This window comes from Meleagris gallopavo, chromosome 1 (genome assembly GCF_905368555.1).
Source record: "Meleagris gallopavo chromosome 1, MGAL_WU_HG_1.1, whole genome shotgun sequence".
Classification (NCBI taxonomy): Eukaryota; Metazoa; Chordata; class Aves; order Galliformes; family Phasianidae; genus Meleagris; species Meleagris gallopavo.
The window spans coordinates 48,160,513-48,177,396 of record NC_139404.1 but is presented as its reverse complement, the minus strand read 5'-3'; the positions used below and the strand labels follow the sequence as shown (position 1 = coordinate 48,177,396).

Sequence of the window (16,884 nt, the reverse complement as noted above, 5' to 3'; positions counted from 1 at the left end):
CTTGTGTGTACGTTACTAGTGAGTGTGTGGGAAAAGACAGGTAAAGTGGCAAGAGAAAATAAAGATATGAGATACGGTTTTGCCATCTTCATTCTTCATTTCCACTTTACCTTTTCTAACTTTTGGTCAACATCTCTTCTGGCTGTAATTTTCACTTGGAATTCTGCTTCATAATCTTCTTCTCCAACATATCGACGCCGTTTAGAATGTACACTGTCCATGTCCTCAGATTTTGAACGCTTTCTTCTTGACACTTCACCTGAAACAATTAGGTACAACTGCTGATGACGAATCTTAACAAACAAACAAACAGAAACCAAATCAAAGCAAAATAAGAACAACCAGAAGAACTGACCTCAAACAGATAGCTGCAGAATAGCATGAATATTATGAAGTTTCATTTTTTATCCGTTTAAGGTTTTTCATTCAGAACAGTAAGAATGCCTTCAGAAAAACAATGTATTTGACAACATCAAAAGAGAACAAGTCCCTCTGTCTCCATACATTGCTGCCAAGAGTTCCACTTTGTGATTCACCAAACTACTACCTCAAATGCAAGACCACACAGCCATTCCCCTCTTGCCTGCCTCCATTTCTTCCTCTTCCTACCAGCACCATGCTGCAATGTAACATGGCTTCTCAGAAGCAAAATAAAGCCTCCTTCTGAAAAAAGTATGTTTTTCTCAGTAACTTATTAGCCAATTAAAACTTCTACTTCACTCTGCCTCTGTTAGCATACAGTTCTTTCCTATCTTTCCTCCAACAATGACAAAGGTAGGAAGCACCAGGACAGTGGCTCCCAATATGCCTGCAAGTGCACATGATAACTAAAGATTTGGATCTTGTCATTTCAGATTGCTGGAAGTTCTGCCTAGGGAAACGCCTGAACTATCTGAGCCTGAGCCATTCAGCAGCATGATGCAGAAATCAAGAGCAGTAACTGTGGATAATTCCCTACCTGCAGGGAACAGAGATTCCCATCTGCAATGGACAGAATGACCTCATAAAAATCTAAAAAGTATGCAGGGATGGGGTTAAGAAAGTTAAAGGCCACCTTCAGCTCAACCTGGTGAAGAACATGAACAATAAGCAGTAAGGGCTTTCTACCAGTATATTAGCAGCATAAGGTTAACTAGGGAAAGTATGCCCCCTACTGCTGACAGGGTAGCAAATGATACAATAGAAAAAATCTCTGATGGCTATTTTGGTTCAGACCTTAACGAGAAACCTTTTCTTCAGCTATCCTCGACACTTCAATGATTCCGTTTTTCTAATATGTGTCATCAGTGCAGAATAGTGTTGATATTACATACCTCTCTCTGTGAGTTTTTCTTCTTCTTTGTGGACCGCTTCTTTTTCTTTGTCCTCTTCCTCACTTTTTCCCACCTCTTCTACAAACACAAGAAAAAAATGTGTTATTTACATTGACTTACAGAAAGTTACACACAGAATCCTCTTCTGACTTGTGAGCTTAGGATGCTTACAAAACGGAAGAGAAAGAAACGTGAGAGAGGGAGAAGTATGAAGAGATGAAAGAAACAGAAGATACCTTCAGAGCAAAATGTCTGAACTACTGTACAACATAGGTCCACTTCTGGATTTGTTTATCTTTAAAACCAACACAGTGCCTGAAAGTTACATCTGAAATCTACACTTAGGAAAAAAAATATAAAAATTAAGTAGGAAATTATTAACATGTTTATTTACCTTTGGCAAATTCAACCACAGTATTTATGGTAGGATAAAGTTAAGATCCTTTTTTCTTACTAAGTATTGATTTTAATGTTTGTTACTAAAAGAAAGCATCCTAATTTAAATCCAATTATCTACCTTACTCATGACAAGGGGCTTAGAACTAGAGGATCTTTAACGACCCATAAAGTCCCTTCCAACGTTCACTTAAAACCTACATTGCAGAAAGTTTGTTAAACAATGGACAAACAAAAAAAATCAACCACATCTCAAATCCACACAGCTCACAAGGAAGTACTTTCTAAAAGCTGCACAAAGGGAGAAATTTCTATCAACTTTTACTCCATGTTCCATCACTTCTTCCAGTGTTTCATATAGGCTGTATTGCTGCCTTCTTTGCTTGCTAGATACAACATAAAACTATTAAGTTACACTGCCTATTAGCATTACATTAAAATAGATCCAGAATATAACAAAACAAGTCAACTCTGTTATGCAACACTTGATTGCTACACTTCTTCAATTTCTATTTTCATTCAGTTATTACAGCACAGCTTATGTAGGCTTCTTTAGAGGAAGCTGTGGCTGCAAAGATAATACTGATAGTCTTTTAACAATAAATTCTACTTGTATTGTGAACACTCTTTGGATGATTTAAAATAAAGTTACATAATAAATCAGCAAAAGGAATCAGAAACCCACAAATGGAAATTATGAGGGTTTTTTTTTTTTCCACGTTATTAATCTATGGAAGAAATAATAATGATTCAAACCACAAAATTTTCTCAAAACCAATATGACTTACTTTCAAGGTAACAAAGCATCACAGCAGCTATACCACTCACTTTTTAAAGACCTACAGATAAATTCCATGCACATAATTGTTATTCATGAGACAAGACTCATTCACAAAAGAATATAAAGGAGACTCTCAAAGTTCAAGAGTACTTTTTCCATAAGTTGCAGATTTTTAATGTTCAACCAAAAAACCAGATATTTCATTGAAAGATTCACATATCCAGGATTTTTAGTAGCGTCCTAGTTTCAAAGCTGAAGGGTTATTTTTTTTTTTCATATGTGTGGATTTTGATTGTCCGTGTGTGTACAGATAGGATTAGGAAAGCCAAAGCACAGATGGAGCTGAACTTGGCGAGGGATGTGAAACAGAACAAGAAGGAGTTATACAGGTACACAGGCAGGAAGAGACAGGCCAAGGACAGTGTTCCCCCTCTTATGAAAAATAATGGGGAGCTGGCTTTCTCAGACATAGAAAAAGCTGAGGTACTCAATGAGTGCTTTGCCTCAGTCTTCATGAGTGGTCAGTCTTCCTGTGTCTGCCAGGACTTTGAGCCTGTAGGTGAGGATGTGGGGAGTGGTTTCTGTCCCACTGTAATGGTGGAACAAGTCCAAGTCCTCCTCATGAAACTGAACGTGCATAAGTCCATGGGGCCAGACGATATCCATCGTAGAGTTCTGAAAGAGATGGCTGATGTGGTTGCCGAACCTCTCTCCATCGTATTTGAAAAATCATGGCTGTCTGGTGAAGTCCCCGGTGATTGGAAAAAGGGAAACGTTACTCCAATTTTTAAGAAAGGGAGAAAGGAAGACCCGGGGAACTACAGGCCGATGAGCTTCACCTCAGTGCCTGCAAAGATCATGGAGCAGATCCTCCTAGAAACTGTGTTAAGGCACATATGAGATAGAGGTGATTCAAGACAGCCAGCATGGCTTCACCAAGGGCAGATTGTGCCTGACCAATCTGGTGGCCTTCTATGACAGAGTGATGGCTTCGGTGGATGGGGGAAGGGCAGTGGATGTCATCTACCTGGACTTCTGCAAGGCCTTTGACATGGTCCCTCACCACATCCTTCTCTCTCAATTGGAAAGGTGTGGATTTGAAGGATGGACTGTTCAGTGGATTAGGAATTGGCTGGCTGGACACAGCCAAAGGGTTGTGATCAGTGGTTCTATGTCGGGTAGAGGCCAGTCACAAGCGGTGTCCCTCAGGGGTCGGTCTTGGGTCTGGTGCTTTTCAACATCTTTATCAACGACACAGATGATGGCATTGAGTGCATCCTCAGCAAGTTTGCGAAAGACACAAAGCTGAGTGGTGCAGCCAATACACTGGAAGGAAGGGAAGCTATCCAGAGGGACCTGGACAGGCTGGAGAAGTGGGCCCATGAAAACCTAATGAGGTTCAATAAGGCCAAGAGCAGGGTGCTGCACTCGGGTTGGGGCAATCCCAGGTTTTTATACAAACTGGGGGAAGATCTCCTCAAGAGCAGCCCTGTGAAGCAGGACTTGCGGGCCCTGGTGGATGAGAAGTTGGATATGAGCCAGCAGTGTGCAGTTGCAACCTGGAAGGCCAACTGTGTTCTGAGCTGCATTAAAGAAGGGGTGGCCAGCAGGGAGAGGGAGTGATTGTCCCCCTCTACTCAGCTCTTGTGAGGCTCCATCTGCAGTACTGCGTCCAGGACTGGGGCTCCCAGTACAGGAAGGACGTGGAGCTCTTGGAGTGGGTCCAGAAGAGGGCCACTAAAATGATCAGAGGGCTGGAGCAGCCCTCCTATGAGGAAAGGTTGAGGGAACTGGGCTTGTTTAGCTTGAAGAAGAGAAGGCTCCAGGGAGACCTCATTGTGGCCTTCCAGTACTTGAAGAGAGCATACGAACAGGAAAGAGAACACCTGTTTACAAGGGTGGAGAGTGATAGGACAAGGGGAAATGGTCTTAAACTGAGACAGGAAAGGTTTAGGTTAGATATCAGGAGGAAGTTTTTCACACAGAGGGCAGTGATGCACTGGAACAGGTTGCCCAAGGAGGCTGTGGATGCCCCATCCCTGGAGGCATTCAAGGCCAAGCTGGATGTGGCTCTGGGCAGCCTGGTCTGGTGGTTGGCGACCCTGCACATAGCAGGGGGGTTGAAACTAGATGATCATTGTGGTCCTTTTCTACCCAGGCCATTCTGTGATTTTATGATTCTATGATTGTTTTTGATTTGTTGTTGTTTTTGTTTTACAAAGCTATTTCAAGGCTGAGAAAGCTCACTGCTTACGAATTTCCATCACTCTCTCTATACACAGACTAAAAGTGGTTTAAACACAATTCCAGCTAAACTCTTACAGTTAGGAATCATTCATATGGACAATTTTAAAAATGGATCATAGTTTATTTTTTGCTGTCAAGCCAAGAATTCATCATCATGACAAGTAGACAAGTAGAAGTAATGAATGCAAACCTTAAAAATAAAATAATATAAAATAAAATAGATAATAGAATCATGTTATCACCGTATTTTCCACAGTCACCTTAATAACTGACTTTATCTGCTGTGGAACTGAATATTACAGCTTTGATTTTTTTTGTTTGTTTGTTTTGTTTTTGTTTTTCATTTTTTTTTTCTGACTACATGTTTTCCTGTCACCGAACAGCTGAAAATACCTTTTAAGAACTCCTACAACTACAAACATTCAGATCTCTGTAGTAGCTGAGTGAGTGCATGTTTGGATGCCAGTTCTGCTAATCCGTGTCTTAACAGAAATAAAAATAATGAGTAGGTTTAAGCTTAGGAAAATACTTAGTATTTGCAAATACTCCGCAATGCATAGTACTAGTCTAACTAAGCCATAATCCTCTAACCAAAATGTTCTCCTTACAGACTGGCTGTAACTGATGTGCTCAGACAATAACCACAAGAAAGCACAAAAATCTACCTCTTGTATGGAGTGGTAATCCTTGATGAAATCCTCTTACACAAAGGAAATACCGTTTTAAATGATATTCTAATTACCAAATGCTACATACTCCTACTAGTATGATACATTTGCAGAACAGCACTTTTCATACTCATGAGGACATGACAGGTTAGAGTAGGTCTGCATGGAAGTTCACCAAGAGTCCACTACAAACAAGGATCTGTATGACTGTAGAGTAGCCTTGCTGACAAAGACTTGGGGGTACTGGTGAGCAAGCTGAACGTGTCAGTAGTACACTGCTGCAGCAATCAGGGGAAGTCAGATTCTGGGCAGTATCCACAGGAGATTTACTAACACAGATAGAAATGTCATCTACCCACTCTAGTCAACGTTTGTCAGGCTGTACGTGGAGTATCATCTAGTTCTGGCCCCAACAATTCAAAAAATTTCCAGATTGGAAAGGGTCCAAATGAAGGCCACAAAGACGATCAAAGGGCTGCAAAACCTGCCATGTCAGGAAAGGGTAGAGATGTTAGGTCTTTTCACTCTAGAGAAGAGAATGCTACGAGAGGACCTCATAACAATATTCTAGTAACCTAAAGGGAATAGCAGCTCTTTCTTCACAAGCAGCCACATGGAAAAGACATAGGGAGATAGGTACAAGTTGTTCTGCGAGAAGTTTTGACTTGGTTTAAGAATTACGTTTTTTTTTAAATGAGATTCATCACTAGTACCACATCACCAAGGATATAATAGAATTCTCATCACTGGAGGTTTCTGCGATGCATCCGGACTGGATTATCTCATCTAGGTTTTCATTTCCCACAAAAAGTTAAGCCTGATGATCTTTCAAGGTCCTTTCTAGCCTGGATTGTACTATCATTATATGAAGAGTTTGGCTAACGTATGCCATGTAGTCTTGAATCTAGCAAATAAAATGTGAAAGTTTTTCCCTACAATGCAAAGGAAAAATCTGACAGCCATACAAACTTTTTAACAACACCTGTGAATGAAACAGTGAATGTGAAAACATATGAAAACATGCATCTCTAAAGGCAGCAAGATACAAGCCTGATTTAAAAAGGAATTTTAAGCAGGAAGTATATTAGGTAGAGGTCTGCTGATATTTATCTGCTTTGTATCACACAGAGTACTGTGTCAACACAACAGTTCTCCAGCAATCACCACCTCAGATCCACTGTAGATAGTACAGTTTTGTTTGTGTGAGCTCTTATATAACTGCTAAGGACCTCTAGCTCATATTGCTACTGCAAGAACACTGATGGTATATTAAATGCATTCAGTGTGGTTTCTAGGTATTTACTTCTCAAAATGGTGTGCTGCATGAACATTATTGAACTCCTGATTACACAGACTAAAAAAATTTATATTGATTTTTATGTTTCCTATTCCATATCTTCCTAAGACACAAAACTAAGCATAGCATCACCCTCTGCACATAATTTTTTATGCACAGAAATCTTCCAGATTAATACAGTATGCCTGTCAGACCCCTATCTTGATCCAACAACAATATTAAGCTCATTACAAAGTAATTTACACTTTAATTTACAGGATATATCATAAATACTGCCTAATACACAGAAAATCAGCATTGCTCTTCCTAAGGCAGAGCTGCACACACACTGAACGAGTGATTATGTGCCTAAGTACATTCCCAAGTTAGAAGTTTCAGTATCCAAAAAATCCACATCGCCATGACACATTCCTCAACCAAAGCATCATTCCAAGCAAAGGTACAGTCAAGAGGTTCTTTCAATTCCTTTTACACAGTCAAAGTGTTCTCAGATTCACAGAATCTAGGTTAGAAAAGACCTGCAAGATCGTCAAGTATAACTGTTTTCGTACATTTTAAAAAGTTATTTGTATTGAGTGTTTTCTATTTATTTTCAAAGGAACTGCACTGACCTAAACAAGCTGGAGAAATGGGCTGACAAATGCGCTATGATATTCAACAACTACTAAGTCACGTGTCTCGGAAGGGAGAGCACTTGCAATGGCACATGAAGGCTGAGGCCCACAGGGCTAGGCAACAGTTCTGCTTTGAGGATTTGCACAGGCAGCAAGCCAAACGTGACACAGCAGCATGCCCTGGCACCAAAGGAAGCCAACAGCTCCTGAGCTGTATTCACAGAAACACTGCGCTGTGGTTTACCCAGAAGGCAGCTAAGTACCACACAGTCATTTATTCAATTCCTCCCCTTATAGTGGTATGAGGGAGAGAAGAGAATCACAGGAAAAAAAAACATGAAGTAATTGAGATAAAAAACTATTTACTAAGGTAGAACAGAAAGAGAAAAGATATATTATTATCATTACTATTTTCATTTACAAAACAAGTGATGCACAATGAAATTGCCTATTGCTCACCAACTAATGCCCAGACAGTACTCAAGCAATGGCAGCCACTCCAGCCGACTCCCCACAGTTTTTGAAGTCTCTCCTCATGATGTTATATGGTATAGAAAATCCCTTTGGCCAATTTAGATCAGCTATCCTGATTCTGTCCCCTCCCAGCTTTTTGTGACCCCTCAACTTCCCTTTGCTGGCAGGGCAGTAGAAGTTGTTCAAACATTCTTGGCTCTCTGCAGCCACTGATGAGCAATAACTAAAATATTCATCAACACTGCTTCTCTCCCAAAGCCAAAGCATAGCATCGTATCAGACACTATTAATAAAAACAATTTGTCTCACCTAAAACCAGGACACATAGGCACCATATTGTCGGAAGTGATTTTATCCTTTACTTTGCACTCATTGTGCCATTGCTCTCAGCAAGGAGCAAGAGATGGTGAAAGGGCTGAGGTCTAGGAAGGAAGCTGAGGGAGCTTGAGAGAGCTGTGCTTGTTCAGCAAAAAACAAAGCTTAGTGGGCCATTATAGCTTTTCAGTACCTATAAGGTGACTTCTAAGAAGACAGAGTCAGTCTCCGTGTAAAGGTTCATGGCAAAGGAAGAGAGAACATCTGCAAGCGTAAAGATACTCCAAGTGATAGAAGGAATTCCAACAAGTAGACATTTACTAGAGGAGGTTACTGAGAAAGGTTCACCTAATTGGGTCAAGTCCTGAGCAGCCTGATCCAATCTCACAATTGACCTTGCTTTGAGAAGGAGTTTGAACTAGAAACCTATTGAGGAATTTTCCAACCAAAACTATTCTATTATTTCATCACTCCTCCTGCACGGAAGAAATCTATTAAGTGATTCCAGCACAAAACACAATATTGTTTTATTTGGTTACTTATGAACATATTTTTAATAGGAAAAAAAATGCATGAACGATTTAAAATTATAACTGATAAATCCAACATCCCTGATCCAGTCCCTCCAAAGTCTGTCAGACAGAAGTGTATCTCATTTCTGGTTAGTAAAATCCCACTTGTACCTTTGTCTGCCAAATTTAAGAAATCTCTCTGCACTATATACTCAATTGCAGATACTACAGACTTCCAGTATCTTCTACTGGATGAACGAAACTCATGTTTCTTAAGCCTTCCAGTATTACATTTGCCAAATACTGAATTACCATTGCACCAGCTGTCTGAAAGCTTCCTGCTATCCCTTTATCCCTTTTAGGATTAGACACTAGAACTGGAAATACAAAAAAATAAAGAAAAAATTGGTTTCATAACTGCTATCTAAGCATAACTTACTTTCCTGTTTGTACATTCAAGAATTTTGAGAGCTATATATATTACAATACAGGAACAGAGGATCATTTTTAGTTGTTTATCTGCCTCTCATATGCTCTGAAATTCTCTCAAATACTACTTTCTAGAAGATAAACTGTATTCTTCTAAATGTTAACTGCATTCTCTATTTCTAACAAGTTGTACTTGGGTGCCCTGCTTTACTTAAGACTATTAGCAACGATAAAAAATCAGTAAGTAAACTCTCTTTCAAACTAGCCCTAGAAGACACAAAAAAGTACTGCTATAGAGAAGCCATAAGTGAAGGTGTCTAGAATGTAGTCAATGATAACAATTTTAAGACTTTGGGTTTTCGTTAGTGAACATCCTCACCCAGTCAAATGTGAAAGTCAAGAAATAAGATAGGAACATAGCAACAACTGCACTAGGTATAACAGCTTATCTAGTCCAAAATGCTACCTCCAACCCTCTCCTGACAACAGCAGATGCCCAAGTAAGGAAGGATCTAAGGAGGAGAAAAGAACATAGTTGCAAATCCCAGAAAGGTTCGTTAGATTTCTGAAAAATTGCTGCTGGAAGACCTCCATATCTTCAGGTTTTTTTGTTCGGCAGCCCTCAAAAAAAAAAAAAAAGTAAACTTCTAGCAGTCACAATGCTGTGAGTAGTAAGCTCCGTATTGGAGAAGTGCCTCTCTTCCCATGTTTTGATCCCACCTGACTTTTTTCCTTTCTCCTGTTTTTATACACAAACTTCTTTTGGAGGAAAAGGCAGCAAATACTTTTCATACTACCCAAGATTTCACCATCTTTTCCTCCACCTCTTCTTTCAAGCTGAAAAATCCTACTCTTTTATACAGTTTATCCTTGTCTAGAAGTTGTCTCTTTGATCTGCCGTTAGCAAGTAAGCAAAGAACATTTAGAAAGAGTTGACTATATAGAACGGACAAAGAGGGGATAAACTGGGATACCCTACAGATAAAAACCCAAGCCCCACAGTGCAACAAAATAAGGACAGCTAGGGGCTATATTCAAAGCAGTAATTAATACAAATTTTCAAAACAGAAGAAGTCAGAAGCTTGTGACTTCTCCATCCCTTGTTGGATGCTGAGGGTAACTTGGTGACCAAGGATCAGGATAAGGCTGAGGTGCTTAATGCCTTCTTTGCCTCAGTCTTTAATAGTAAGACTTGTTAGTCCCTCGGAACACAGCTCCCTGCGCTGGTAGATAGGGATGGGAAACAGAATAAGCCCTGCATGATCCATGATGAGATGGTTTTGGACCTGCTCCAAAAGCTGGATGCTCACAAGTCCATGGGGCTGGATGAATTGCACCCTAGGGTGCTGAAGGAGTTGGTGGATGTTGCCAAGCCATTCTCCATCATTCTTCGGCTAGTCCTGGCTAACCATTGATGTCCTGGTGGACTGGAGACAGGCAAATGTAACACTCATCTTCAAAAAGGGCCAGAAAGATGATCCTGGTAGCTACAGACCCATCAGTCTCACCTCAGTGCCCAGGAAGGTTATTGAATGGATAATCTCGGGAGCCTTCGTGGACCAGTTAAAGGTCAACCAGGGGATCAGGCCCAGACAGTATGGGTTTACGACTGGATATCCTGTCTGACAAAACCTGATTTAATTCTACGACAAGGTGACCTGCTTAGTGGAAGGTAAGGCTGTCAATGTGGTCTACCTGGACTTCAGTACAGCCTTTGACACTGTCACCCACAACATTCTCGTGGAGAAACTGGCTGCCCATGGTTTGGATGGGTATATGCTCCACTGAGTGAAACACTGGCTGGATAGCCGAGCCAAAAGAGTTGTGGTCAATGGAGTTAAATCCAGTTGGTGGCCAGTCACAAGTGGTGTCCCCCAGGGCTCCGTACTGGGGCCGCTTCTATTTAACATATTTATTAATGATCTTGATGAGGGGATTGAGTGCACTCTCAGTAAGTTTGCAGACAACACCAAGTTGGGAGGGAGTGCTGATGTGCCTGAGTGGAGAAGGGCACTACAGAGGGACATGGATAGACTGGATTGATGGGCCAAAGCAAACTGTGTGAGTTTCAATAGGGCCAAGTGTCGGGTCCTGCATTTTGGTCACAACAAGCCCAGGCAAACCTACAGGCTGGGAGAGGAGTGGCTGGAAAGCTGCCTGATGGAAAGGGACCTTGGTGTCCTGATGGACAGTTAGCTGAATATGAGCCAGCAATGTGCCCAGATGGCCGAGAAGGCCAATGGCATCTTGCCTTGTATCACTGCCTTGAATGATGTGGTAAGCAGGAGTAAGGAAGTAATCTTGCCCCTGTACTCGGCATTGGTGAGGTCTCACCTCAAGTATTACGTTCAGTTTTGGGCACCTCAGTACAGAAAAGACATTGAGATGCTGGAGCAGGTGCAAAGAAGGGCAACAAGGCTTGTGAAGGGCTTGGAGAACATGCCCTGTGAGGAGAGACTGAAGGAGCTGGGGAAAAGGGGACTGAGGGGAAACCTTATCACTCTCTTCCAATATCTGAAAGGTGCTTACAGAGAGAGCGGGAGCTGACCTCTTCTCACTGGTGACAGAACAAGGGGAAATGGCCTTAAGTTGCGCCAGGGTAAGTTTAGGTTGGATATTAGGAAACATTTATTTACAGAAAGGGTTGTGAAGCACTGGAATGGGCTCCCCAGGGAGGTGGTTGAGTCACCATCCCTGGATGTGTTTAAAGACCACTCAGATGTGGTGCTCAGGGACATGATTTAGCGGAGGGTTGTTAGAGTTAGGGTAGTATGGTTAGGTCGTGGTTGGACTTGATGATCTTTAAGGTCTTTTCCAACCTGAGTGATTCTATGAGTCAAGCAACAAAACAAAGACCCCCCCTCTCCACCTGCAAAAATGCAGTTACTGAGCAGTTACAGTACCTTCGGAACACATGAAGACGAACATGCTATATCAAGGTTGGCACCAGAGCCAACCTAGTATGAAACTACCTACACAAACAAAAGACCAATGATAGACAGTTTTCAGGAACTCCCTCTTTCAGGAGGCACCCATCTAACAACTGTCCAGATGACTTACATTCACTGAGAGCCCACATCCTCAGTGTTGTAAAGAGGCTAACAACACTCAGCTAATTATTACCTACTACTGCCCATCCACACAGGCACCCTTGATAGTACCAGAACTAATTCTAAGCATAACAAGAGTGACAATAAAGCTTTTCAAGAAAAGGTGTGAGACACATATCTCCAAGTAGAATGATCACCAATCCTCCAAATGAACAGTGAGGTGAGGAAGGGAGGAAAGAGTGCATGCATTCAGTAGATCAACACCTGCCTTCACTGACAGGTGCTGCAGAAAAGCTGTTCACATCTATAACTGTGGTAATTTGAGGATCCATAATTTCTGAACATAGACTAAATTGATTTAACAGAGTAAAACAGTTCTGCAAGCAGACATGCTAACCTAATAAGGAAACCAGGTATGATAGAGAACAATTACCATAGCCTGAAATTAAGGTATGGGAGGTAGTAAGGAAACATCTGGGGAACAGATGTTCCAGCATCACAGGGAAGGCGCTTGCATTTTCCTTGTAAAAACACCATGACTCCGGGTTCATTTAAAGTATCTGTACACTACGGTAACACAAGCAGCATAGGAAAAAACCACAAGGAATTACTAGTCCTCTACATAGTTGCAGAGTCACGATTTCATTGAACTGGAGACATAGTGGGATAACAGCTGACTACAGCGTTAGAACAGATGAACACATGTTTTTCATGAAGGACAGGCTGTAAAGGCTTAGCAGTGGTAATGCTTTATGCAGCATATGCTCAGAATTTTACCATGGGGCCAGGCAATAGGACAGTTGAGCATTTCAGGACCACAAATGGCAAAGTAATGCATGCAGGATTGTGGTAGCCACTCATCACAAACTACTTCAAGAACTACTTGTTCAAGGAGAACAAGTCAATGGTGCTATCTCACATAATACCAGGCCTGGAGACTCACAGATGTACTTTTAACTGGAAGGGCTGTAAGACTGAGCACAATCCAGGTGCTTTCTAGAGTGCACTGAAGGCAATTTACTGATGTAGGCAATTACTGAGAAAACTAGGGGAGATGCTCTGGTAGGTTTGTTATTCACAAACAAGGAAGAACTGGTTGAGGGCAGCAAAGTCAATAATAAGTTCAGCTGCAAGAACCATGTGATCGTGGAATTTATTATCTTGCAGGAAGTCACAAGAAGAAATAAGTCTAGCCTTTGCCTTCAGGAGAGCAGTTCCTACCTTGTTCAGATTGTACTTCGTTGTATCCAGTGGAGGACTGCCCTGAAGAGAAAAGGGGCTCAGGAGAACTAGTTGTTCTTCAAGAACAGCCAACTCAAAGCATGCAAATAGTCCATTTTAACATGCAAAACATAGAATCGGTGTGGATGAACACCATCGTGGGTAAGCAAGGACCTTCTAATAAAGCTTCAATGGAAAAGAATTGCAGTGGAGTAAGAAAAAATACAGGGACATTGCCCAGTCACAAAAAACATTAACGCTTGGTGTTTTCCTCTATTTCTTCATTTGCTTTCATTTACTTCTACTAAATCAATGACTTCCTAAAACTACCTAATATAATCTTGGACAATCATTCTTGAGTGGCTAGCTCTTTCTGCCAAGTTATGAACGCTTTTGTACTCACATATCACTTGGTAGTTAACCTCAGTGAGATCCTTGCATTTTTATATTCAAGTTACTGCAAAATTCCTCTGCAGCTTTTCATAATATCATCAGCAAACTGTCACTTCATTAGTGACCCTTCATTTTCAATCTGTTGCTCAAGGCAGTCTTCAGAACAGATCTCGGTGGATTTACTTTCCGTCCTTCAACAGATTATTTCCTCCATGAGTACTTTCCATCCTGTCCCCAAACAATTCAGTTTCTGTACATTCTTGGTAAGAAGTCATTGTGTTTGGATATCAGAAATAGTCCATATATTTCAATCAGATCTGCATTGCCAGGTTTTTGAAGGTATGACCTCCCATTATAGAAATCTTAAGCGTCATTTAAGTACTATATATACTAATTCAACTTGAAAAAGAAACGCTACTTATCTTTCCCTTTAAGGAAAACCATTCTTTACGTTACTGCTTAGTCACACTAGTTTTCCTCTGCATCCTGTCAAAGGATTTACTACTTAACTGAACAGCTGCCACATATTCCCAAGACGGTATTCTTAAATAATTTCTATGCCATCTCCACAGATACAATTTTAACAGAGCCCTTCTGAAAGTTATTAACTATATTACAGGGCATTTACTTTATCCACCTGGTTTCTCATACAATATTGTTTCTGGTCCTGACAGCCTCTCTGATATTTATTACTGATACATATAAATTCATAAAAGGACTGCTGAATTTTTGTATTAAAATCCTGTTACATTTGGCACAAAATGGGACCCCAGAAGATTTCCTCAATATATTTAATGTAGAATCTATTATTTGGAAAAATTTGAGCTCCCTTCTTGGCAACTTAATGGGAAGCTTTAAGAAGCCAGCATGCAGAAATTAACATGTTACCAATAACAACAGAATACATTTCACTGGCCAGTATTCCTTTTAGGAATAGTTGCAATTACATTCATGCAACTATAAAAGTTTCCAACTAATACGGTTGATAGAAAAAAAAAATTACTAGCCAAGAAATTATTCTGTCCAGAACATAAAAAAATATTGCTGGATACAATCATTTTAGGCTTCTGCAAATAGCAGTCCAATATTCACTTATAGCCTTTTGCTTCAGAGCTGAAATTTCTCTGTGACCACAGTGTGCTTCTTTCAGATTGAGAAGAAAAAAAAAAAGCCACTCTGTTATCCTAAGTTCATTCATATCCAAAGAGAGAAGCCTTAAACTGTGATAAGAACAACAATCACTGATTTGTTACATGCATTTTAAAGAAGGGACACATAATGCACTACAACTTCTACACAAGTACACCCAGTATTCTTTTCCCTTTCCCACCCACAGATATCTTCTGGAAGATCTTACTTAAACAGTGGTATCACTTTTGCAATTCCAGAGAAACGTGGATTTTAATACCCAAATAAAATTCTCTAAGAAGACTATGCAACCCATTAATTCTTCTTTTAAATGGTATAAACCCACAGGTTAGTACCAGAAAAGGAGGAAAAGTCTGTCTTTCTAGCCATGTTTCATTCTCATTTCCCTGTCTCCAGTTATTTACTCAAGACCCAAACTGCTATTACAAGTTAGTGAAAGACAGTTTCATCGTCAGTAAAACAGAGCTAAGAAACTATGGGTGCTAACTTCCCATAAACAAAGACAACTTGATCTTGATAAATCTCTTGAAATCTTACTCAGTCAAGCATGAACGAATAGATTTGACTTAGTGTGGTCATTGTTTCATGAAATGCTAACACAGTGCAGCTTGAAGCTATAGCTTTCTTTAACTACAAGTAGAGAGCAACAACAATATATCCATAAATTATTTATTGATTTTAATTTGTCAGAAGTGAGACAGTAAGACAGACTGCTCCATGTCCCCAAAATGATAGCAACAAGAGAGCAGAGAACATCAGTTTAACATCAAGAATTTATCTGCTGGTTCTGCTAACTGCATGAAAAGACTGAAGTACCAGTTTCATATACTTAATGCTTTTGATTGTCAACCAGTTGCCACAGTCACCAGATATAAGTTGGATAAAACCACCATGAGTTAAAGTTAAATGGAATGAAAATAATCTACATGATTTGTGTTTTTTTTCTGAAACCTCTCTAATAGTATTTGGAGAAAGAAATTTGAAACAAATGGGGGTTTAAGCATGTTTTCATCCTTAAAATTTATGAGCATGTTGAAGAAAGTTGAAATCCCTTCTTCTCCTTAGGAACAATATATTAGTACATTTCTTTTCCAATAAATCCTGTACCACATCTGACAATTACTCCCTTTTATATTCTTCCACTCCTCCCACCCGTTTATGAAGAGTGATGGGGGGACTCTGATAATTTTTGGTGCTAATTTCAGTCTTTCTCAGCCACAAATTCCATCCCTGAAATCGCAAGACTACATAAAAGTAGTGGCTAAGACTGTCTTTTGTTAGGCCTCTGAATATGCCTATATGAGCATGCAAACAAAAAAAAACCTGATGAATAGGATCTACTTTTTCCTGCAATTACTTGAGAATGCGCGTTCCAGAAAAAATAAGAACGATATTCTGATATAAAAATGCTGCTTTTAGCTGTAGATATGATATATATGATTGATATATTTAAAGTCTGGATGCAGAGTTTGAAAGTTTTCTACATTCAGAATATGCCTGAGTTAAAATCACTACCAGAATATACACTGCCAGAATAGATTCCTTTAACAAAAATAGTTATGCAAAAAACAAGAGAGAGAAAAAGGTATAAACTGGAATACTGTTTGATTTATTGAATGTGACAATAACCAAACTTAACACTTCTTTTTCTTTCTTTTCAGAAACGGCAACAGGGAAGAAAAATACCATAAACATGGCAAAAATTAATACTGATCTTTGGTTAGGTTTTGGCTAGACCTTCTTCCTTGCTTTTAAGAGTTTCTCTATGATAAAGTATCATTTTAATGCCTTTCAAGTTCTTCATTTGCTGCTCACAATACTAATGGGAGAACAAATGCTCACACCAGCAATGCCGAAGAATACTAGTAAAAATTAAAAAGCTCATTACTTCACTAAATATGGTTTATCAGCTTCAATTACAAAGACGCTGATATGATTTTCACATGCTCCTAAAATTCATTACTTCCCCCTGTATATACCCAAAAGACTGAAGTTCTTAAAAATTGACTTACAAACACGTCAAAC

General features: G+C 39.9%; 1 protein-coding gene across 7 annotated transcripts in view; it reads right to left on the bottom strand.

The window, feature by feature from the left end:
- The window catches only part of ATF7IP (activating transcription factor 7 interacting protein), a 103,080-nt gene that overhangs the window by 39,933 nt on the left and 46,263 nt on the right, over positions 1-16,884 (bottom strand). For 6 of the 7 annotated variants that reach the window (XM_085224922.1, XM_003202340.5, XM_019614378.3 and 3 more), the window contains exons 3-4: positions 1,314-1,391; positions 111-259 (exon numbers count right to left, since the gene is read on the bottom strand). In XM_085224922.1, coding sequence (XP_085081048.1) covers positions 111-259; positions 1,314-1,391 — 227 coding nt within the window. The remainder of the gene's footprint in view (positions 1-110; positions 260-1,313; positions 1,392-16,884) is intronic. The other variant, XM_085224876.1, reaches the window with a different exon arrangement.